We start from the raw sequence: 24,867 nt of genomic DNA on the forward strand, positions 1-24,867 counted from the left end.
CACCAGTATGTCAGTACCAAAGGGAGGAGCACACACCAGTATGTCAGTACCAGAGGGGGGAGCACAAACCAGTATGTCAGTACCAGAGGGAGGAGCACACACCAGTATGTCAGTACCAGAGGGAGGAGCACACACCAGTATGTCAGTACCAGAGGGGGGAGCACACACCAGTATGTCAATACCAGAGGGAGGAGCGCACCCCAGTATGTCAGTACCAGAGGGAGGAGCACACACCAGTATGTCAGTACCAGAGGGAGGAGCGCACACCAGTATGTCAGTACCAGAGGGGAGGAGCACACACCAGTATGTCAGTACCAGAGGGAGGAGCACACACCAGTATGTCAGCACCAGAGGGAGGAGCACACACCAGTATGTCAGTACCAGAGGGGGGAGCACACACCAGTATGTCAGTACCAGAGAGTGGGAGCACACACCAGTATGTCAGTACCAGAGGGGGGAGCACACACCAGTATGTCAGTACCAGAGGGAGGAGCACACACCAGTATGTCAGTACTAGAGGGGGGAGCACACCCCAGTATGTCAGTACCAGAGGGGGGAGCACACACCAGTATGTCAGTACCAGAGGGAGGAGCACACACCAGTATGTCAATACCAGAGGGGGGAGCACACACCAGTATGTCAGTACCAGAGGGGAGGAGCACACACCAGTATGTCAGTACTAGAGGGGGGAGCACACACCAGTATGTCAATACCAGAGGGGGGAGCACACACCAGTATGTCAGTACCAGAGAGTGGGAGCACACACCAGTATGTCAGTACCAGAGGGGGGAGCACACACCAGTATGTCAGTACCAGAGGGGGAGCACACACCAGTATGTCAGTACCAGAGGGGGGAGCACACACCAGTATGTCAGTACCAGAGGGGGGAGCACACACCAGTATGTCAGTACCAGAGGCGGGAGCGCACCCCAGTATGTCAGTACCAGAGGGGGGGAGCACACACCAGTATGTCAGTACCAGAGGGAGGAGCGCACACACCAGTATGTCAGTACTAGAGGGGAGGAGCACACACCAGTATGTCAGTACCAGAGGGGGAGCACACACCAGTATGTCAGTACCAGAGTTAGGAGCACACCCCAGTATGTCAGTACCAGAGGGGGGAGCACACACCAGTATGTCAGTACCAGAGGGGGGAGCACACACCAGTATGTCAGTACCAAAGGGAGGAGCACACACCAGTATGTCAGTACCAGAGGGGGGAGCACAAACCAGTATGTCAGTACCAGAGGGAGGAGCACACACCAGTATGTCAGTACCAGAGGGAGGAGCACACACCAGTATGTCAGTACCAGAGGGGGAGCACACACCAGTATGTCAGTACCAGAGGGGGGAGCACACACCAGTATGTCAGTACCAGAGGGAGGAGCACACACCAGTATGTCAGTACCAGAGGGAGGAGCGCACACCAGTATGTCAGTACCAGAGGGGAGGAGCACACACCAGTATGTCAGTACCAGAGGGAGGAGCACACACCAGTATGTCAGCACCAGAGGGAGGAGCACACACCAGTATGTCAGTACCAGAGGGGGGAGCACACACCAGTATGTCAGTACCAGAGAGTGGGAGCACACACCAGTATGTCAGTACCAGAGGGGGGAGCGCACCCCAGTATGTCAGTACCAGAGGGAGGAGCACACACCAGTATGTCAGTACTAGAGGGGGGAGCACACACCAGTATGTCAATACCAGAGGGGGGAGCACACACCAGTATGTCAGTACCAGAGGGGAGGAGCACACACCAGTATGTCAGTACTAGAGGGGGGAGCACACACCAGTATGTCAATACCAGAGGGGGGAGCACACACCAGTATGTCAGTACCAGAGAGTGGGAGCACACACCAGTATGTCAGTACCAGAGGGGGGAGCACACACCAGTATGTCAGTACCAGAGGGGGAGCACACACCAGTATGTCAGTACCAGAGGGGGGAGCACACACCAGTATGTCAGTACCAGAGGGGGGAGCACACACCAGTATGTCAGTACCAGAGGCGGGAGCGCACCCCAGTATGTCAGTACCAGAGGGGGGGAGCACACACCAGTATGTCAGTACCAGAGGGAGGAGCGCACACACCAGTATGTCAGTACTAGAGGGGAGGAGCACACACCAGTATGTCAGTACCAGAGGGGGAGCACACACCAGTATGTCAGTACCAGAGGGGAGGAGCACACACCAGTATGTCAGTACCAGAGGGGGAGCACACACCAGTATGTCAGTACCAGAGGGGAGGAGCACACACCAGTATGTCAGTACCAGAGGGGGAGCACACACCAGTATGTCAGTACCAGAGGGGGGAGCACACACCAGTATATCAGTACCAAGGGGGGGGCACACACCAGTATGTCAGTACCAGAGGGGAGGAGCACACACCAGTATGTCAGTACCAGAGGGGGAGCACACACCAGTATGTCAGTACCAGAGGGGGGAGCACACACCAGTATGTCAGTACCAGAGGGGGGAGCACACACCAGTATGTCAGTACCAGAGGGGGGAGCACACCCCAGTATGTCAGTACCAGAGGGGGGAGGAGCACACACCAGTATGTCAGTACCAGAGGGAGGAGCACACACCAGTATGTCAGTACCAGAGGGGGGAGCGCACCCCAGTATGTCAGTACCAGAGGGAGGAGCACACACCACTATGTCAGTACCAGAGGGGGGAGGAGCACACACCAGTATGTCAGTACCAGAGGGGGGAGCGCACCCCAGTATGTCAGTACCAGAGGGAGGAGCACACACCAGTATGTCAGTACCAGAGGGAGGAGCACACACCAGTATGTCAGTACTAGAGGGGGGAGCACACACCAGTATGTCAGTACCAGAGGGAGGAGCACACACCAGTATGTCAGTACCAGAGGGGGGAGCACACACCAGTATATCAGTACCAGAGGGAGGAGCACACACCAGTATGTCAGTACCAGAGGGGGGAGCACACACCAGTATGTCAGTACCAGAGGGGGAGCACACCAGTATGTCAGTACCAGAGGGAGGAGCACACACCAGTATGTCAGTACCAGAGGGGGGAGGAGCACACACCAGTATGTCAGTACCAGAGTTAGGAGCACACCCCAGTATGTCAGTACCAGAGGGGGGAGCACACACCAGTATGTCAGTACCAGAGGGGGGAGCACACACCAGTATGTCAGTACCAGAGGGAGGAGCACACACCAGTATGTCAGTACCAGAGGGGGGAGCACACACCAGTATATCAGTACCAGAGGGAGGAGCACACACCAGTATGTCAGTACCAGAGGGGGGAGCACACACCAGTATGTCAGTACCAGAGGGGGAGCACACACCAGTATGTCAGTACCAGAGGGGGGAGGAGCACACACCAGTATGTCAGTACCAGAGTTAGGAGCACACCCCAGTATGTCAGTACCAGAGGGGGGAGCACACACCAGTATGTCAGTACCAGAGGGGGGAGCACACACCAGTATGTCAGTACCAAAGGGAGGAGCACACACCAGTATGTCAGTACCAGAGGGGGGAGCACAAACCAGTATGTCAGTACCAGAGGGAGGAGCACACACCAGTATGTCAGTACCAGAGGGAGGAGCACACACCAGTATGTCAGTACCAGAGGGGGGAGCACACACCAGTATGTCAATACCAGAGGGAGGAGCGCACCCCAGTATGTCAGTACCAGAGGAAGGAGCACACACCAGTATGTCAGTACCAGAGGGAGGAGCGCACACCAGTATGTCAGTACCAGAGGGGAGGAGCACACACCAGTATGTCAGTACCAGAGGGAGGAGCGCACACACCAGTATGTCAGTACTAGAGGGGAGGAGCACACACCAGTATGTCAGTACCAGAGGGGGAGCACACACCAGTATGTCAGTACCAGAGGGGAGGAGCACACACCAGTATGTCAGTACCAGAGGGGGAGCACACACCAGTATGTCAGTACCAGAGGGGAGGAGCACACACCAGTATGTCAGTACCAGAGGGGGAGCACACACCAGTATGTCAGTACCAGAGGGGGGAGCACACACCAGTATATCAGTACCAAGGGGGGGGGCACACACCAGTATGTCAGTACCAGAGGGGAGGAGCACACACCAGTATGTCAGTACCAGAGGGGGAGCACACACCAGTATGTCAGTACCAGAGGGGGGAGCACACACCAGTATGTCAGTACCAGAGGGGGGAGCACACACCAGTATGTCAGTACCAGAGGGGGGAGCACACCCCAGTATGTCAGTACCAGAGGGGGGAGGAGCACACACCAGTATGTCAGTACCAGAGGGAGGAGCACACACCAGTATGTCAGTACCAGAGGGGGGAGCGCACCCCAGTATGTCAGTACCAGAGGGAGGAGCACACACCAGTATGTCAGTACCAGAGGGGGGAGGAGCACACACCAGTATGTCAGTACCAGAGGGGGGAGCGCACCCCAGTATGTCAGTACCAGAGGGAGGAGCACACACCAGTATGTCAGTACCAGAGGGAGGAGCACACACCAGTATGTCAGTACTAGAGGGGGGAGCACACACCAGTATGTCAGTACCAGAGGGAGGAGCACACACCAGTATGTCAGTACCAGAGGGGGGAGCACACACCAGTATATCAGTACCAGAGGGAGGAGCACACACCAGTATGTCAGTACCAGAGGGGGGAGCACACACCAGTATGTCAGTACCAGAGGGGGAGCACACCAGTATGTCAGTACCAGAGGGAGGAGCACACACCAGTATGTCAGTACCAGAGGGGGGAGGAGCACACACCAGTATGTCAGTACCAGAGTTAGGAGCACACCCCAGTATGTCAGTACCAGAGGGGGGAGCACACACCAGTATGTCAGTACCAGAGGGGGGAGCACACACCAGTATGTCAGTACCAGAGGGAGGAGCACACACCAGTATGTCAGTACCAGAGGGGGGAGCACACACCAGTATATCAGTACCAGAGGGAGGAGCACACACCAGTATGTCAGTACCAGAGGGGGGAGCACACACCAGTATGTCAGTACCAGAGGGGGAGCACACACCAGTATGTCAGTACCAGAGGGGGGAGGAGCACACACCAGTATGTCAGTACCAGAGTTAGGAGCACACCCCAGTATGTCAGTACCAGAGGGGGGAGCACACACCAGTATGTCAGTACCAGAGGGGGGAGCACACACCAGTATGTCAGTACCAAAGGGAGGAGCACACACCAGTATGTCAGTACCAGAGGGGGGAGCACAAACCAGTATGTCAGTACCAGAGGGAGGAGCACACACCAGTATGTCAGTACCAGAGGGAGGAGCACACACCAGTATGTCAGTACCAGAGGGGGGAGCACACACCAGTATGTCAATACCAGAGGGAGGAGCGCACCCCAGTATGTCAGTACCAGAGGAAGGAGCACACACCAGTATGTCAGTACCAGAGGGAGGAGCGCACACCAGTATGTCAGTACCAGAGGGGAGGAGCACACACCAGTATGTCAGTACCAGAGGGAGGAGCACACACCAGTATGTCAGCACCAGAGGGAGGAGCACACACCAGTATGTCAGTACCAGAGGGGGGAGCACACACCAGTATGTCAGTACCAGAGGGAGGAGCACACACCAGTATGTCAGTACCAGAGGGGGGAGCACACACCAGTATGTCAGTACCAGAGGGAGGAGCACACCAGTATGTCAGTACCAGAGGGGGGAGCGCACCCCAGTATGTCAGTACCAGAGGGAGGAGCACACACCAGTATGTCAGTACCAGAGGGAGGAGCACACACCAGTATGTCAGTACCAGAGGGAGGAGCACACACCAGTATGTCAGTACCAGAGGGGGGAGGAGCACACACCAGTATGTCAGTACCAGAGGGAGGAGCGGACCCCAGTATGTCAGTACCAGAGGGAGGAGCACACACCAGTATGTCAGTACCAGAGGGAGGAGCACACACCAGTATGTCAGTACCAGAGGGGGGAGGAGCACACACCAGTATGTCAGTACCAGAGGGAGGAGCGGACCCCAGTATGTCAGTACCAGAGGGAGGAGCGCACACCAGTATGTCAGTACCAGAGGGGGGGAGCACACATAAGTATGTCAGTACCAGAGGGGGGAGCACACACCAGTATGTCAGTACCAGAGGGGGGAGCACACACCAGTATGTCAGTACCAGAGGGGGAACACACACCAGTATGTCAGTACCAGAGGGGAGGAGCACACACCAGTATGTCAGTACCAGAGGGGGGAGCACACACCAGTATGTCAGTACCAGAGGGAGGAGCGCACCCCAGTATGTCAGTACCAGAGGGAGGACCGCACACACCAGTATGTCAGTACCAGAGGGAGGAGCGCACACCAGTATGTCAGTACCAGAGGGGGGGGAGCACACATCAGTATGTCAGTACCAGAGGGGGGAGGTGCACACACCAGTATGTCAGTACCAGAGGGGAGGAGCACACACCAGTATGTCAGTACCAGAGGGAGGAGCGCACACCAGTATGTCAGTACCAGAGGGAGGAGCACACACCAGTATATCAGTACCAGAGGGAGGAGCACACACCAGTATGTCAGTACCAGAGGGGGGAGCACACACCAGTATGTCAGTACCAGAGGGGGGGGGAGCACACATCAGTATGTCAGTACCAGAGGGAGGAGCACACACCAGTATGTCAGTACCAGAGGGGGGAGCGCACACCAGTATGTCAGTACCAGAGGGAGGAGCGTACACCAGTATGTCAGTACCAGAGGGGGGAGCACACACCAGTATGTCAGTACCAGAGGGGGACGCACACACCAGTATGTCAGTACCAGAGGGAGGAGCACACACCAGTATGTCAGTACCAGAGGGGGGAGCACACACCAGTATGTCAGTACCAGAGGGGGGGAGCACACACCAGTATGTCAGTACCAGAGGGGGGAGCACACACCAGTATGTCAGTACCAGAGGGGGAGCACACACCAGTATGTCAGTACCAGAGGGGAGGAGCACACACCAGTATGTCAGTACCAGAGGGGGGAGCACACACCAGTATGTCAGTACCAGAGGGAGGAGCGCACCCCAGTATGTCAGTACCAGAGGGAGGAGCGCACACCAGTATGTCAGTACCAGAGGGAGGAGCGCACACCGGTATGTCAGTACCAGAGGGGGGGGAGCACACATCAGTATGTCAGTACCAGAGGGGGGAGCACACACCAGTATGTCAGTACCAGAGGGGGGAGCACACACCAGTATGTCAGTACCAGAGGGGGAGCACACACCAGTATGTCAGTACCAGAGGGAGGAGCACACACCAGTATGTCAGTACCAGAGGGGGGAGCACACACCAGTATGTCAGTACCAGAGGGGGGGAGCACACACCAGTATGTCAGTACCAGAGGGGGGAGCACACACCAGTATGTCAGTACCAGAGGGAGGAGCGCACACCAGTATATCAGTACTTGAGGGGGGAGCACACACCAGTATGTCAGTACCAGAGGGGGGAGGACACACCAGTATGTCAGTACCAGAGGGGGGAGCACACACCAGTATGTCAGTACCAGAGGGAGGAGCACACACCAGTATGTCAGTACAAGAGGGAGGAGCGCACCAGTATGTCAGTACCAGAGGGAGGAGCACACCAGTATGTCATTACCAGAGGGGGGAGCACACACCAGTATGTCAGTACCAGAGGGGGGGAGCACACACCAGTATGTCAGTACCAGAGGGGGGAGCACACACCAGTATGTCAGTACCAGAGGGGGGGAGCACACACCAGTATGTCAGTACCAGAGGGGGGAGCACACACCAGTATGTCAGTACCAGAGGGGGGAGCACACACCAGTATGTCAGTACCAGAGGGGGGAGCGCACACCAGTATGTCAGTACCAGAGGGAGGGAGCACACACCAGTATGTCAGTACCAGAGGGGGGAGCACACCCCAGTATGTCAGTACCAGAGGGGGGAGCACACATCAGTATGTCAGTACCAGAGGGGGGAGGAGCGCACACCAGTATGTCAGTACCAGAGGGAGGAGCACACCCCAGTATGTCAGTACCAGAGGGAGGAGCACACACCAGTATGTCAGTACCAGAGGGGGGAGCACACCCCAGTATGTCAGTACCAGAGGGGGGAGCACACCAGTATGTCAGTACCAGAGGGAGGAGCACAAACCAGTATGTCAGTACCAGAGGGAGGAGCACACACCAGTATGTCAGTACCAGAGGGAGGAGCGCACACCAGTATGTCAGTACCAGAGGGGGAGCACACACCAGTATGTCAGTACCAGAGGGGGAGCACACACCAGTATGTCAGTACCAGAGGGAGGAGCACACCCCAGTATGTCAGTACCAGAGGGGGGAGCACACACCAGTATGTCAGTACCAGAGTGGGGAACACACACCAGTATGTCAGTACCAGAGGGAGGAGCACACACCAGTATGTCAGTACCAGAGGGGGGAGCACACACCAGTATGTCAGTACCAGAGGGGGAGCACACCAGTATGTCAGTACCAGAGGGAGGAGCACACACCAGTATGTCAGTACCAGAGGGGAGGAGCACACACCAGTATGTCAGTACCAGAGGGAGGAGCACACACCAGTATGTCAGCACCAGAGGGAGGAGCACACACCAGTATGTCAGTACCAGAGGGGGAGCACACCAGTATGTCAGTACCAGAGGGAGGAGCACACACCAGTATGTCAGTACCAGAGGGAGGAGCACACACCAGTATGTCAGTACCAGAGGGAGGAGCACACCAGTATGTCAGTACCAGAGGGGGGAGCACACACCAGTATGTCAGTACCAGAGGGAGGAGCACACCAGTATGTCAGTACCAGAGGGGGGAGCGCACCCCAGTATGTCAGTACCAGAGGGAGGAGCACACACCAGTATGTCAGTACCAGAGGGAGGAGCACACACCAGTATGTCAGTACCAGAGGGAGGAGCACACACCAGTATGTCAGTACCAGAGGGGGGAGGAGCACACACCAGTATGTCAGTACCAGAGGGAGGAGCGCACCCCAGTATGTCAGTACCAGAGGGAGGAGCACACACCAGTATGTCAGTACCAGAGGGAGGAGCGCACACCAGTATGTCAGTACCAGAGGGGGGGGAGCACACATAAGTATGTCAGTACCAGAGGGGGGAGCACACACCAGTATGTCAGTACCAGAGGGGGGAGCACACACCAGTATGTCAGTACCAGAGGGGGAGCACACACCAGTATGTCAGTACCAGAGGGGAGGAGCACACACCAGTATGTCAGTACCAGAGGGGGGAGCACACACCAGTATGTCAGTACCAGAGGGAGGAGCGCACCCCAGTATGTCAGTACCAGAGGGAGGAGCGCACACCAGTATGTCAGTACCAGAGGGAGGAGCGCACACCAGTATGTCAGTACCAGAGGGGGGGAGCACACATCAGTATGTCAGTACCAGAGGGGGGAGCACACACCAGTATGTCAGTACCAGAGGGGGGAGCACACACCAGTATGTCAGTACCAGAGCGGGAGCACACACCAGTATGTCAGTACCAGAGGGAGGAGCACACACCAGTATGTCAGTACCAGAGGGAGGAGCACACACCAGTATGTCAGTACCAAAGGGGGGAGCACACACCAGTATGTCAGTACCAGAGGGGGGAGCACACACCAGTATGTCAGTACCAGAGGGAGGAGCACACCAGTATGTCAGTACCAGAGGGGGGAGCGCACCCCAGTATGTCAGTACCAGAGGGAGGAGCACACACCAGTATGTCAGTACCAGAGGGAGGAGCACACACCAGTATGTCAGTACCAGAGGGAGGAGCACACACCAGTATGTCAGTACCAGAGGGGGGAGGAGCACACACCAGTATGTCAGTACCAGAGGGAGGAGCGCACCCCAGTATGTCAGTACCAGAGGGAGGAGCACACACCAGTATGTCAGTACCAGAGGGAGGAGCGCACACCAGTATGTCAGTACCAGAGGGAGGAGCACACACCAGTATGTCAGTACCAGAGGGAGGAGCACACACCAGTATGTCAGTACCAGAGGGAGGAGCACACACCAGTATGTCAGTACCAGAGGGGGGAGCACACACCAGTATGTCAGTACCACAGGGGGGAGCACACACCAGTATGTCAGTACCAGAGGGGGGGGAGCACACATAAGTATGTCAGTACCAGAGGGGGGAGCACACACCAGTATGTCAGTACCAGAGGGGGGAGCACACACCAGTATGTCAGTACCAGAGGGAGGAGCGCACACCAGTATGTCAGTACCAGAGGGAGGAGCGCACACCAGTATGTCAGTACCAGAGGGGGAGCACACACCAGTATGTCAGTACCAGAGGGGAGGAGCACACACCAGTATGTCAGTACCAGAGGGGGAGCACACACCAGTATGTCAGTACCAGAGGGGAGGAGCACACACCAGTATGTCAGTACCAGAGGGGGGAGCACACACCAGTATGTCAGTACCAGAGGGAGGAGCGCACCCCAGTATGTCAGTACCAGAGGGAGGAGCGCACACCAGTATGTCAGTACCAGAGGGAGGAGCGCACACCAGTATGTCAGTACCAGAGGGGGGGAGCACACATCAGTATGTCAGTACCAGAGGGGGGAGCACACACCAGTATGTCAGTACCAGAGGGGGGAGCACACACCAGTATGTCAGTACCAGAGGGGGAGCACACACCAGTATGACAGTACCAGAGGGAGGAGCACACACCAGTATGTCAGTACCAGAGGGGGGAGCACACACCAGTATGTCAGTACCAGAGGGGGGGAGCACACACCAGTATGTCAGTACCAGAGGGGGGAGCACACACCAGTATGTCAGTACCAGAGGGAGGAGCGCACACCAGTATATCAGTACTTGAGGGGGGAGCACACACCAGTATGTCAGTACCAGAGGGGGGAGGAGCACACACCAGTATGTCAGTACCAGAGGGAGGAGCGCACCCCAGTATGTCAGTACCAGAGGGAGGAGCACACACCAGTATGTCAGTACCAGAGGGAGGAGCACACACCAGTATGTCAGTACCAGAGGGGGGAGCACACACCAGTATGTCAGTACCAGAGGGAGGAGCGCACACCAGTATGTCAGTACCAGAGGGGTGAGCACACACCAGTATGTCAGTACCAGAGGGGGGAGCACACACCAGTATGTCAGTACCAGAGGGAGGAGCACACACCAGTATGTCAGTACCAGTGGGGGGAGCACACACCAGTATGTCAGTACCAGAGGGAGGAGCACACACCAGTATGTCAGTACCAGAGGGAGGAGCACACACCAGTATGTCAGTACCAGAGGGGGGCGCACACACCAGTATGTCAGTACCAGAGGGAGGAGCACACACCAGTATGTCAGTACCAGAGGGAGGAGCACACACCAGTATGTCAGTACCAGAGGGAGGAGCACACACCAGTATGTCAGTACCAGAGGGGGGAGCACACACCAGTATGTCAGTACCAGAGGGGGGAGCACTCACCAGTATGTCAGTACCAGAGGGGGGAGCACACACCAGTATGTCAGTACCAGAGGGGGGAGCACACACCAGTATGTCAGTACCAGAGGGAGGAGCACACACCAGTATGTCAGTACCAGAGGGGGGAGCACACCCCAGTATGTCAGTACCAGAGGGGGGAGCACACCCCAGTATGTCAGTACCAGAGGGGGGAGCACACCCCAGTATGTCAGTACCAGAGGGAGGAGCACACACCAGTATGTCAGTACCAGAGAGGGGAGCACACACCAGTATGTCAGTACCAGAGGGAGGAGCACACACCAGTATGTCAGTACCAGAGGGAGGAGCACACACCAGTATGTCAGCACCAGAGGGAGGAGCACACACCAGTATGTCAGTACCAGAGGGGGGGGGAGCACACACCAGTATGTCAGTACCAGAGGGGGGAGCACACACCAGTATGTCAGTACCAGAGGGAGGAGCACACACCAGTATGTCAGTACCAGAGGGGGGGAGCGCACACCAGTATGTCAGTACCAGAGGGGGGAGCACACACTAGTATGTCAGTACCAGAGGGAGGAGCACACACCAGTATGTCGGTACCAGAGGGAGGAGCACACACCAGTATGTCAGTACCAGAGGGGGGCGCACACACCAGTATGTCAGTACCATAGGGAGGAGCACACACCAGTATGTCAGTACCAGAGGGAGGAGCACACACCAGTATGTCAGTACCAGAGGGAGGAGCACACACCAGTATGTCAGTACCAGAGGGGGGAGGAGCAAACACCAGTATGTCAGTACCAAGGGGGGGGCACACACCAGTATGTCAGTACCAGAGGGGGGAGCACACACCAGTATGTCAGTACCAGAGGGGAGGAGCACACACCAGTATGTCAGTACCAGAGGGGGAGCACACACCAGTATGTCAGTACCAGAGGGGGGAGCACACACCAGTATGTCAGTACCAGAGGGGGGAGCACTCACCAGTATGTCAGTACCAGAGGGAGGAGCGCACACACCAGTATGTCAGTACCAGAGGGAGGAGCACACACCAGTATGTCAGTACCAGAGGGGGGAGCACACACCAGTATGTCAGTACCAGAGCTAGGAGCACACACCAGTATGTCAGTACCAGAGGGGGGAGCACACACCAGTATGTCAGTACCAGAGGGGGGAGCACACACCAGTATGTCAGTACCAGAGGGAGGAGCACACACCAGTATGTCAGTACCAGAGGGGGGAGCACACCCCAGTATGTCAGTACCAGAGGGGGGAGCACACCCCAGTATGTCAGTACCAGAGGGGGGAGCACACCCCAGTATGTCAGTACCAGAGGGGGGAGCACACACCAGTATGTCAGTACCAGAGAGGGGAGCACACACCAGTATGTCAGTACCAGAGGGAGGAGCACACACCAGTATGTCAGTACCAGAGGGAGGAGCACACACCAGTATGTCAGCACCAGAGGGAGGAGCACACACCAGTATGTCAGTACCAGAGGGGGGGGGGGAGCACACACCAGTATGTCAGTACCAGAGGGAGGAGCACACCCCAGTATGTCAGTACCAGAGGGAGGAGCACACACCAGTATGTCAGTACCAGAGGGGGGAGCACACACCAGTATGTCAATACCAGAGGAGGGAGCACACACCAGTATGTCAGTACCAGAGGGGGGGAGCGCACACCAGTATGTCAGTACCAGAGGGAGGAGCGCACCCCAGTATGTCAGTACCAGAGGGGAGCACACACCAGTATGTCAGTACCAGAGGGGGGAGCACACACCAGTATGTCAGTACCAGAGGGGAGCACACACCAGTATGTCAGTACCAGAGGGAGGAGCACACACCAGTATGTCAGTACCAAGGGGGGGGCACACACCAGTATGTCAGTACCAGAGGGGGGAGCACACCCCAGTATGTCAGTACCAGAGGGGGGGAGCACACACCAGTATGTCAGTACCAGAGGGAGGAGCACACACCAGTATGTCAGTACCAAGGGGGGGGCACACACCAGTATGTCAGTACCAGAGGGGGGAGCACACCCCAGTATGTCAGTACCAGAAGGAGGAGCACACACCAGTATGTCAGTACCAGAGGGAGGAGCACACACCAGTATGTCAGTACCAGAGGGAGGAGCGCACACCAGTATGTCAGTACCAGAGGGGGAGCACACACCAGTATGTCAGTACCAGAGGGAGGAGCACACACCAGTATGTCAATACCAGAGGGGGGAGCACACACCAGTATGTCAGTACCAGAGGGGGGAGGAGCACACACCAGTATGTCAGTACCAGAGGGGGGAGCACACACCAGTATGTCAGTACCAGAGGGAGGAGCACACACCAGTATGTCAGTACCAGAGGGGGGAGCACACACCAGTATGTCAATACCAGAGGGGGGAGCACACACCAGTATGTCAGTACCAGAGGGGGGAGCACACACCAGTATGTCAGTACCAGAGGGGTTAGCGCACACCAGTATGTCAGTACCAGAGGGGGGAGCACACACCAGTATGTCAGTACCAGAGAGGGGAGGAGCACACACCAGTATGTCAGTACCAGAGGGGGGAGCACACACCAGTATGTCAGTACCAGAGGGGGGAGCACACACCAGTATGTCAGTACCAGAGGGGTTAGCGCACACCAGTATGTCAGTACCAGAGGGGGGAGCACACACCAGTATGTCAGTACCAGAGAGGGGAGGAGCACACACCAGTATGTCAGTACCGGAGGGAGGAGCGCACCCCAGTATGTCAGTACCAGAGGGAGGAGCACACACCAGTATGTCAGTACCAGAGCTAGGAGCACACACCAGTATGTCAATACCAGAGGGGGGAGCACACACCAGTATGTCAGTACCAGAGGGAGGAGCACACACCAGTATGTCAGTACCAGAGGGGGGAGCACAGACTAGCGGTTCAGTGCTTGGTTTACAACCCTTCATCCTGGTGGGAAATGTCCTTTAATGGTTATACACTGTATCAATTAATAGTTCTGTACAGTAGAAAGAATCAATGGGGCCAAGCGTATTCCTCAATACCCTCCATAAGCCTAATCTTTATAAGACCCCGCGGTATCCCGCACGCAGGTCTTCTCTCACCTTCAGGTTGTCGCTGTGGATCCCAGAGTTGGAAATGCTGTGGAACCTGGAGTCCCAGGAGTTTATCTGTGTGGTGAGCGCCAACATGATGTCCTGGACCTCCTCCACCATGCGGGAGACGTTGCGATGACGGGATTCCCCCTGGTGACAGACAGATGTAGATGAGTGTGAGAAGCGCATGTAACACAGGGACTCCGGTGACGGTAGAGGGCTCTTCTATGCAGGATACATCAATGGCCCCAGAGACGGCCCACATACCGGCCTGACCCATGGAGACACCTCACACACCAGCCTGACCCCTGGAGACAGCTCACACACCAGCCTGACCCCTGGAGACAGCTCACACACCAGCCTGACCCCTGGAGACGGCTCACACACCGGCCTGACCCCTGGAGACGGCTCACACACCAGCCTGACCCCTGGAGACGGCTCACACACCAGCCTGACCCCTGGAGACAGCTCACACACCAGCCTGACCCCTGGAGACGGCTCACACACCAGCCTGACCCCCGGAGACAGCTCACACACCAGCCTGACCCCTTGAGACAGCTCACACACCAGCCTGACCCCCGGAGACAGCTCACACACCAGCCTGACCCCTGGAGACAGCTCACACACCAGCCTGACCCCTGGAGACATTTCACACACCAGCCTGACCCCTGGAGACAGCTCACACACCAGCCTGACCCCTGGAGACAGCTCACACACCAGCCTGACCCCTGGAGACATTTCACACACCAGCCTGACCCCTGGAGACGGCTCACACACCAGCCTGACCCCTGGAGACAGCTCACACACCAGCCTGACCCCTGGAGACGGCTCACACACCAGCCTGACCCCCGGAGACAGCTCACACACCAGTCTGACCCCCGGAGACAGCTCACACACCAGCCTGACCCCCGGAGACGGCTCACACACCAGCCTGACCCCCGGAGACAGCTCACACACCAGCCTGACCCCCGGAGACAGCTCACACACCAGCCTGACCCCTGGAGACAGCTCACACACCAGCCTGACCCCTGGAGACAGCTCACACACCAGCCTGACCCCTGGAGACATTTCACACACCAGCCTGACCCCTGGAGACAGCTCACACACCAGCCTGACCCCTGGAGACAGCTCACACACCAGCCTGACCCCTGGAGACATTTCACACACCAGCCTGACCCCCGGAGACGGCTCACACACCAGCCTGACCCCCGGAGACAGCTCACACACCAGCCTGACCCCTGGAGACAGCTCACACACCAGCCTGACCCCTGGAGACAGCTCACACACCAGCCTGACCCCTGGAGACGGCTCACACACCAGCCTGACCCCTGGAGACGGCTCACACACCAGCCTGACCCCTGGATAGGAGAGTGGTGGTCAGCAGGTAGGTTGGTGAGGGTATATAAGAGAGTGGTGGTCAGCAGGTAGCTTGGTGGGGTATATAGGAGAGTGGTGGTCAGCTGGTAGCTTGGTGGGGTATATAGGAGAGTGGTGGTCAGCAGGTAACTTGGTGAGCTATATAGGAGAGTGGTGGTCAGCAGGTACCTTGGTTGGGTATATAGGAGAGTGGTGGTCAGGTAGGTTGGTGAGGGTATATAGGAGAGTGATGGTCAGCAGGTACCTTGGTTGGGTATATAGGAGAGTGGTGGTCAGGTAGGTTGGTGAGGGTATATAGGACAGTGATGGTCAGCAGGTAGGTTGGTGAGGGTATATAGGAGAGTGGTGGTCAGCAGGTAGGTTGGTTAGGGTATATAGGAGAGTGGTGGTCAGCAGGTAGCTTGGTGGGGTATATAGGAGAGTGGTGGTCAGCAGGTAGGTTGGTGAGGGTATATAGGAGAGTGGTGGTGAGCAGGTAGCTTGGTGAGGGTATATAGGAGAGTGGTGGTGAGCAGGTAACTTGGTGGGGTTTATTGGAGAGTTGTGGTCAGCAGGTAGCTTGGTGAGGGTATATAGGAGAGTGGTGGTGAGCAGTTAACTTGGTGAGGTTTATTGGAGAGTGGTGGTCAGCAGGTAGCTTGGTGGTGTATATAGGAGAGTGGTGGTCAGCAGGTAGGTTGGTGAGGGTATATAGGAGAGTGGTGGTGAGCAGGTAGCTTGGTGAGGGTATATAGGAGAGTGGTGGTGAGCAGGTAACTTGGTGGGGTTTATTGGAGAGTGGTGGTCAGCAGGTAGCTTGGTGGTGTATATAGGAGAGTGGTGGTCAGCAGGTAGGTTGGTGAGGGTATATAGGAGAGTGGTGGTGAGCAGGTAGCTTGGTGAGGGTATATAGGAGAGTGGTGGTGAGCAGGTAACTTGGTGGGGTTTATTGGAGAGTGGTGGTCAGCAGGTAGCTTGGTGGGGTATATAGGAGAGTGGTGGTCAGCAGGTAGGTTGGTGAGGGTATATAGGAGAGTGGTGGTGAGCAGGTAGCTTGGTGAGGGTATATAGGAGAGTGGTGGTCAGCAGGTAACTTGGTGGGGTTTATTGGAGAGTGGTGGTGAGCAGGTAGCTTGGTGGGGTATATAGGAGAGTGGTGGTCAGCAGGTAGCTTGGTGCGGTATATAGGAGAGTGGTGGTCAGCAGGTAGCTTGGCGGGGTATATAGGAGAGTGGTGGTCAGCAGGTAGGTCAGTGAGGGTATATAGGATAGTGGTGGTGAGCAGGTAGCTTGGTGCGGTATATAGGAGAGTGGTGGTCAGCAGGTAGCTTGGTGGGGTATATAGGAGAGTGGTGGTCAGCAGGTAACTTGGTGGGGTTTATTGGAGAGTGGTTGTCAAGATTTTACTAGGATATTAGTGATTCTACTGGGCTCTTAATAGACATGGTCTGTAGGGGGCAGTAGAAAGCTTACTTATAGGCGATCGTCCTGGGGCTGTAGTGCACTCAGTGACATTGGAGATAAATGATTAATGAGTCTGGGTTAGTTATGGATCAGTGATGTACAAGGTGATTGCTGAGTGATGAAGGTCAAAGATGTTTTCAGATAGATCTGTGATGGATTGGGAGGATGAAGGACAGGGGACATAATATAGATCAGTGACGGGTGGAGAGTGAAGAGCAGGAGGCAGCAGATAGACCAGGGATGGTTGGTGAGGGTGAAAAGCAGGAGGCAGCAGATAGATCAGGGATGGTTGGAGAGGGTGAAGAGCAGGAGGCAGCAGATAGATCAGGGATGGTTGGAGAGGGAGAAGAGCAGGAGGCAGCAGATAGATCAGGGATGGTTGGAGAGGGTGAAGAGCAGAAGGCAGCAGATAGACCAGGGATGGTTGGAGAGGGTGAAGGGCAGGAGGCAGCAGATAGATCAGGGATGGTTGGAGAGGGAGAAGAGCAGGAGGCAGCAGATAGATCAGGGATGGTTGGAGAGGGTAAAAAGCAGGAGGCAGCAGATAGATCAGGGATGGTTGGAAAGGGTTAAGGGCAGGAGGCAGCAGATAGATCAGGGATGGTTGGAAAGGGAGAAGAGCAGGAGGCAGCAGATAGATCAGGGATGGTTGGAGAGGGTGAAGGGCAGGAGGCAGCAGATAGATCAGGGATGGTTGGAGAGGGTGAAGGGCAGGAGGCAGCAGATAGATCAGGGATGGTTGGAGAGGGTGAAGGGCAGGAGGCAGCAGATAGATCAGGGATGGTTGGAGAGGGTGAAGGGCAGGAGGCAGCAGATAGATCAGGGATGGTTGGAGAGGGTAAAAAGCAGGAGGCAGCAGATAGATCAGGGATGGTTGGAGAGGGTGAAGGGCAGGAGGCAGTACATAGATCAGGGATGCTTGGAGAGGGGGCGAAGGGCAGGAGGCAGCAGATAGATCAAGGATGGTTGGAGAGGGTGAAGGGCAGGAGGCAGCACATAGATCAGGGATGGGTGGAGAGGATGAAAGGCAGGAGGCAGCACATAGATCAGGGATGGTTGGAAAGGGTGAAGGGCAGAAGGCAGCAGATAGATCAGGGATGGTTGGAGAGGGTGAAGAGCAGGAGGCAGCAGATAGATCAGGGATGGTTGGAGAGGGTGAAGGGCAGGAGGCAGCACATAGATCAGGGATGGTTGGAGAGGGAGAAGAGCAGGAGGCAGCAGATAGATCAGGGATGGGTGGAGAGGGAGAAGAGCAGGAGACATCAGATAGACCAGGGATGGTTGGAGAGGGTGAAAGGCAGGATACAGCAGATAGATCAGGGATGGTTGGAGAGGGAGAAGAGCAGGAAGCAGCAGATAGATCAGGGATGGTTGGAGAGGGGGCAAAGGGCAGAAGGCAGCAGATAGATCAGGGATGGTTGGAGAGGGTGAAGGGCAGGAGGCAGCAGATAGATCAGAGATGGTTGGAGAGGGTGAAGGGCAGAAGGCAGCAGATAGATCAGGGATGGTTGGAGAGGGTGAAGGGCAGGAGGCAGCAGATAGACCAGGGATGGTTGGAGAGGGTGAAAAGCAGGAGGCAGCATATAGATCAGGGATGGTTGGAGAGGATGAAGGGCAGGAGGCAGCGGATAGATCAGGGATGGTTGGAGAGGAAGAAGAGCAGCAGGCAGCAGGTAGATCAGAGATGGTTGGAGAGGGTGAAGGGCAGGAGGCAGCAGATAGATCAGGGATGGTTGGAGAGGGGGCGAAGGGCAGAAGGCAGCAGATAGATCAGGGATGGTTGGAGAGGGTGCAGGGCAGCAGCAGATAGATCAGGGATGGTTGGAGAGGGTGATGGCAGGAGGCAGCAGATAGATCAGGAATGGTTGCAGAGGGTGAAGGGCAGGAGGCAGCAGATAGACCAGGGATGGTTGGAGAGGGTGAAGGGCAGGAGGCAGCAGATAGACCAGGGATGGTTGGAGAGGGTGAAGGGCAGAAGGCAGCAGATAGATCAGGGATGGTTGGAGAGGGTGAAGGGCAGGAGGCAGTACATAGATCAGGGATGGTTGGAGAGGGGGCGAAGGGCAGAAGGCAGCACATAGATCAGGGATGGTTGGAGAGGATGAAGGGCAGGAGACAGCATATAGATCAGGGATGGTTGGAGAGGGTGAAGGGCAGAAGGCAGCAGATAGATCAGGGATGGTTGGAGAGGGTGAAGGGCAGGAGGCAGTACATAGATCAGGGATGGTTGGAGAGGGGGCGAAGGGCAGAAGGCAGCAGATAGATCAAGGATGGTTGGAGAGGGTGAAGGACAGGAGGCAGCACATAGATCAGGGATGGGTGGAGAGGATGAAGGGCAGGAGGCAGCACATAGATCAGGGATGGTTGGAAAGGGTGAAGGGCAGGAGGCAGCAGATAGATCAGGGATGGTTGGAGAGGGTGAAGAGCAGGAGGCAGCAGATAGATCAGGGATGGTTGGAGAGGGTGAAGGGCAGGAGGCAGCACATAGATCAGGGATGGTTGGAGAGGGAGAAGAGCAGGAGGCAGCAGATAGATCAGGGATGGGTGGAGAGGGAGAAGAGCAGGAGACATCAGATAGACCAGGGATGGTTGGAGAGGGTGAAAGGCAGGATACAGCAGATAGATCAGGGATGGTTGGAGAGGGAGAAGAGCAGGAAGCAGCAGATAGATCAGGGATGGTTGGAGAGGGGGCAAAGGGCAGAAGGCAGCAGATAGATCAGGGATGGTTGGAGAGGGTGAAGGGCAGGAGGCAGCAGATAGATCAGAGATGGTTGGAGAGCGTGAAGGGCAGAAGGCAGCAGATAGATCAGGGATGGTTGGAGAGGGTGAAGGGCAGGAGGCAGCAGATAGACCAGGGATGGTTGGAGAGGGTGAAAAGCAGGAGGCAGCATATAGATCAGGGATGGTTGGAGAGGACGAAGGGCAGGAGGCAGCGGATAGATCAGGGATGGTTGGAGAGGAAGAAGAGCAGCAGGTAGATCAGAGATGGTTGGAGAGGGTGAAGGGCAGGAGGCAGCAGATAGATCAGGGATTGTTGGAGAGGGGGCGAAGGGCCCAAGGCAGCAGATAGATCAGGGATGGTTGGAGAGGGTGAAGGGCAGGAGGCAGCAGATAGATCAGGAATGGTTGGAGAGGGTGAAGGGCAGAAGGCAGCAGATAGACCAGGGATGGTTGGAGAGGGTGAAGGGCAGGAGGCAGCAGATAGACCAGGGATGGTTGGAGAGGGTGAAGGGCAGAAGGCAGCAGATAGATCAGGGATGGTTGGAGAGGGTGAAGGGCAGGAGGCAGCATATAGATCAAGGATGGTTGGAGAGGGAGAAGAGCAGGAGGCAGCAGGTAGATCAGAGATGGTTGGAGAGGGTGAAGGGCAGGAGGCAGCAGATAGATCAGGGATGGTTGGAGAGGGGGCGAAGGGCAGAAGGCAGCAGATAGATCAGGGATGGTTGGAGAGGGTGAAGGGCAGGAGGCAGCAGATAGATCAGGGATGGTTGGAGAGGGTGAAGGGCAGGAGGCAGCAGATAGATCAGGGATGGTTGGAGAGGGTGAAGGGCAGGAGGCAGCACATAGATCAGGGATGGTTGGAGAGGGGGCGAAGGGCAGAAGGCAGCAGATAGATCAGGGATGGTTGGAAAGGGTTAAGGGCAGGAGGCAGCAGATAGATCAGGGATGGTTGGAGAGGGTGAAGGGCAGGAGGCAGCAGATAGATCAGGGATGGTTGGAGAGGGTGAAGGGCAGGAGGCAGCACATAGATCAGGGATGGTTGGAGAGGGATAAGAGCAAGAGGCAGCAGATAGATCAGGGATGGGTGGAGAGGGAGAAGAGCAGGAGACATCAGATAGACCAGGGATGGTTGGAGAGGGTGAAGGGCAGGAGGCAGCAGATAGATCAGGGATGGTTGGAGAGGGTGAAGGGCAGGAGGCAGCACATAGATCAGGGATGGTTGGAGAGGGGGCGAAGGGCAGAAGGCAGCAGATAGATCAGGGATGGTTGGAAAGGGTTAAGGGCAGGAGGCAGCAGATAGATCAGGGATGGTTGGAAAGGGTGAAGGGCAGGAGGCAGCAGATAGATCAGGGATGGTTGGAGAGGGGGTGAAGGGCAGGAGGCAGCAGATAGATCAGGGATGGTTGGAGAGGGTGAAGGGCAGGAGGCAGCACATAGATCAGGGATGGTTGGAGAGGGATAAGAGCAGGAGGCAGCAGATAGATCAGGGATGGGTGGAGAGGGAGAAGAGCAGGAGACATCAGATAGACCAGGGATGGTTGGAGAGGGTGAAAGGCAGGATACAGCAGATAGATCAGGGATGGTTGGAGAGGGAGAAGAGCAGGAAGCAGCAGATAGATCAGGGATGGTTGGAGAGGGGGCAAAGGGCAGAAGGCAGCAGATAGATCAGGGATGGTTGGAGAGAGTGAAGGGCAGGAGGCAGCAGATAGATCAGAGATGGTTGGAGAGGGTGAAGGGCAGAAGGCAGCAGATAGATCAGGGATGGTTGGAGAGGGTGAAGGGCAGGAGGCAGCAGATAAATCAGCGATGGTTGGAGAGGAAGAAGAGCAGCAGGCACCAGATAGATCAGGGATGGTTGGAGAGGGTGAAGAGCAGGAGGCAGCAGGTAGATCAGAGATGGTTGGAGAGGGTGAAGGGCAGGAGGCAGCAGATAGATCAGGGATGGTTGGAGAGGGGGCGAAGGGCAGAAGGCAGCAGATAGATCAGGGATGGTTGGAGAGGGTGAAGGGCAGGAGGCAGCAGATAGATCAGGGATGGTTGGAGAGGGTGAAGGGCAGGAGGCAGCAGATAGATCAGGGATGGTTGGAGAGGGTGAAGGGCAGAAGGCAGCAGATAGATCAGGGATGGTTGGAGAGGGTGAAGGGCAGGAGGCAGTACATAGATCAGGGATGGTTGGAGAGGGGGCGAAGGGCAGATGGCAGCAGATAGATCAGGGATGGTTGGAGAGGGTGAAGGGCAGGAGGTAGCACAAAGATCAGGGATGGGTGGAGAGGATGAAGGGCAGGAGGCAGCACATAGATCAGGGATGGTTGGAAAGGGTGAAGGGCAGGAGGCAGCAGATAGATCAGGGATGGTTGGAGAGGGTGAAGAGCAGGAGGCAGCAGATAGATCAGGGATGGCTGGAGAGGGTGAAGGGCAGGAGGCAGCACATAGATCAGGGATGGTTGGAGAGGGAGAAGAGCAGGAGGCAGCAGATAGATCAGGGATGGGTGGAGAGGGAGAAGAGCAGGAGACATCAGATAGACCAGGGATGGTTGGAGAGGGTGAAAGGCAGGATACAGCAGATAGATCAGGGATGGTTAGAGAGGGAGAAGAGCAGGAAGCAGCAGATAGATCAGGGATGGTTGGAGAGGGGGCAAAGGGCAGAAGGCAGCAGATAGATCAGGGATGGTTGGAGAGGGTGAAGGGCAGGAGGCAGCAGATAGATCAGAGATGGTTGGAGAGGGTGAAGGGCAGAAGGCAGCAGAAAGATCAGGGATAGTTGGAGAGGGTGAAGGGCAGGAGGCAGCAGATAGACCAGGGATGGTTGGAGAGGGTGAAAGGCAGGAGGCAGCATATAGATCAGGGATGGTTGGAGAGGACGAAGGGCAGGAGGCAGCAGATAGATCAGGGATGGTTGGAGAGGAAGAAGAGCAGCAGGCAGCAGATAGATCAGAGATGGTTGGAGAGGGTGAAGAGCAGGAGGCAGCAGGTAGATCAGAGATGGTTGGAGAGGGTGAAGGGCAGGAGGCAGCAGATAGATCAGGGATGGTTGGAGAGGGGGCGAAGGGCAGAAGGCAGCAGATAGATCAGGGATGGTTGGAGAGGGTGAAGGGCAGGAGGCAGCATATAGATCAAGGATGGTTGGAGAGGGAGAAGAGCAGGAGGCAGCAGGTAGATCAGAGATGGTTGGAGAGGGTGAAGGGCAGGAGGCAGCAGATAGATCAGGGATGGTTGGAGAGGGGGCGAAGGGCAGAAGGCAGCAGATAGATCAGGGATGGTTGGAGAGGGTGAAGGGCAGGAGGCAGCAGATAGATCAGGGATGGTTGGAGAGGGTGAAGGGCAGGAGGCAGCAGATAGATCAGGGATGGTTGGAGAGGGTGAAGGGCAGGAGGCAGCACATAGATCAGGGATGGTTGGAGAGGGGGCGAAGGGCAGAAGGCAGCAGATAGATCAGGGATGGTTGGAAAGGGTTAAGGGCAGGAGGCAGCAGATAGATCAGGGATGGTTGGAAAGGGTGAAGGGCAGGAGGCAGCAGATAGATCAGGGATGGTTGGAGAGGGAGAAGAGCAGGAGGCAGCAGATAGATCAGGGATGGGTGGAGAGGGAGAAGAGCAGGAGACATCAGATAGACCAGGGATGGTTGGAGAGGGTGAAAGGCAGGATACAGCAGATAGATCAGGGATGGTTAGAGAGGGAGAAGAGCAGGAAGCAGCAGATAGATCAGGGATGGTTGGAGAGGGTGAAGGGCAGGAGGCAGCAGATAGATCAGGGATGGTTGGAGAGGGTGAAGAGCAGGAGGCAGCAGATAGATCAGGGATGGCTGGAGAGGGTGAAGGGCAGGAGGCAGCACATAGATCAGGGATGGTTGGAGAGGGAGAAGAGCAGGAGGCAGCAGATAGATCAGGGATGGGTGGAGAGGGAGAAGAGCAGGAGACATCAGATAGACCAGGGATGGTTGGAGAGGGTGAAAGGCAGGATACAGCAGATAGATCAGGGATGGTTAGAGAGGGAGAAGAGCAGGAAGCAGCAGATAGATCAGGGATGGTTGGAGAGGGTGAAGGGCAGGAGGCAGCAGATAGATCAGGGATGGTTGGAGAGGGTGAAGGGCAGGAGGCAGCAGATAGATCAGAGATGGTTAGAGAGGGTGAAGGGCAGAAGGCAGCAGAAAGATCAGGGATAGTTGGAGAGGGTGAAGGGCAGGAGGCAGCAGATAGACCAGGGATGGTTGGAGAGGGTGAAAGGCAGGAGGCAGCATATAGATCAGGGATGGTTGGAGAGGACGAAGGGCAGGAGGCAGCAGATAGATCAGGGATGGTTGGAGAGGAAGAAGAGCAGCAGGCAGCAGATAGATCAGAGATGGTTGGAGAGGGTGAAGAGCAGGAGGCAGCAGGTAGATCAGAGATGGTTGGAGAGGGTGAAGGGCAGGAGGCAGCAGATAGATCAGGGATGGTTGGAGAGGGGGCGAAGGGCAGAAGGCAGCAGATAGATCAGGGATGGTTGGAGAGGGTGAAGGGCAGGAGGCAGCAGATAGATCAGGGATGGTTGGAGAGGGTGAAGGGCAGGAGGCAGCAGATAGATCAGGAATGGTTGGAGAGGGTGAAGGGCAGGAGGCAGCAGATAGACCAGGGATGGTTGGAGAGGGTGAAGGGCAGGAGGCAGCAGATAGACCAGGGATGGTTGGAGAGGGTGAAGGGCAGAAGGCAGCAGATAGATCAGGGATGGTTGGAGAGGGTGAAGGGCAGGAGGCAGTACATAGATCAGGGATGGTTGGAGAGGGGGCGAAGGGCAGAAGGCAGCAGATAGATCAGGGATGGTTGGAGAGGGTGAAGGGCAGGAGGCAGCATATAGATCAGGGATGGTTGGAGAGGGAG

At 56.2% G+C, this 24,867-nt stretch overlaps 1 protein-coding gene across 2 annotated transcripts in view; it reads right to left on the reverse strand.

Annotated features, from left to right (window-relative positions):
- The window catches only part of LOC140110341 (protein mab-21-like 3), a 79,280-nt gene that overhangs the window by 22,310 nt on the left and 32,103 nt on the right, over positions 1-24,867 (reverse strand). For both annotated transcript variants that reach the window (XM_072132180.1, XM_072132179.1), the window contains one exon: positions 14,483-14,623. In XM_072132180.1, the coding sequence (XP_071988281.1) occupies positions 14,483-14,593 (111 nt within the window). In that variant the 5' untranslated portion in view covers positions 14,594-14,623. The remainder of the gene's footprint in view (positions 1-14,482; positions 14,624-24,867) is intronic.

This window comes from Engystomops pustulosus, unplaced genomic scaffold (genome assembly GCF_040894005.1).
Source record: "Engystomops pustulosus unplaced genomic scaffold, aEngPut4.maternal MAT_SCAFFOLD_256, whole genome shotgun sequence".
NCBI lineage: Eukaryota > Metazoa > Chordata > Amphibia > Anura > Leptodactylidae > Engystomops > Engystomops pustulosus.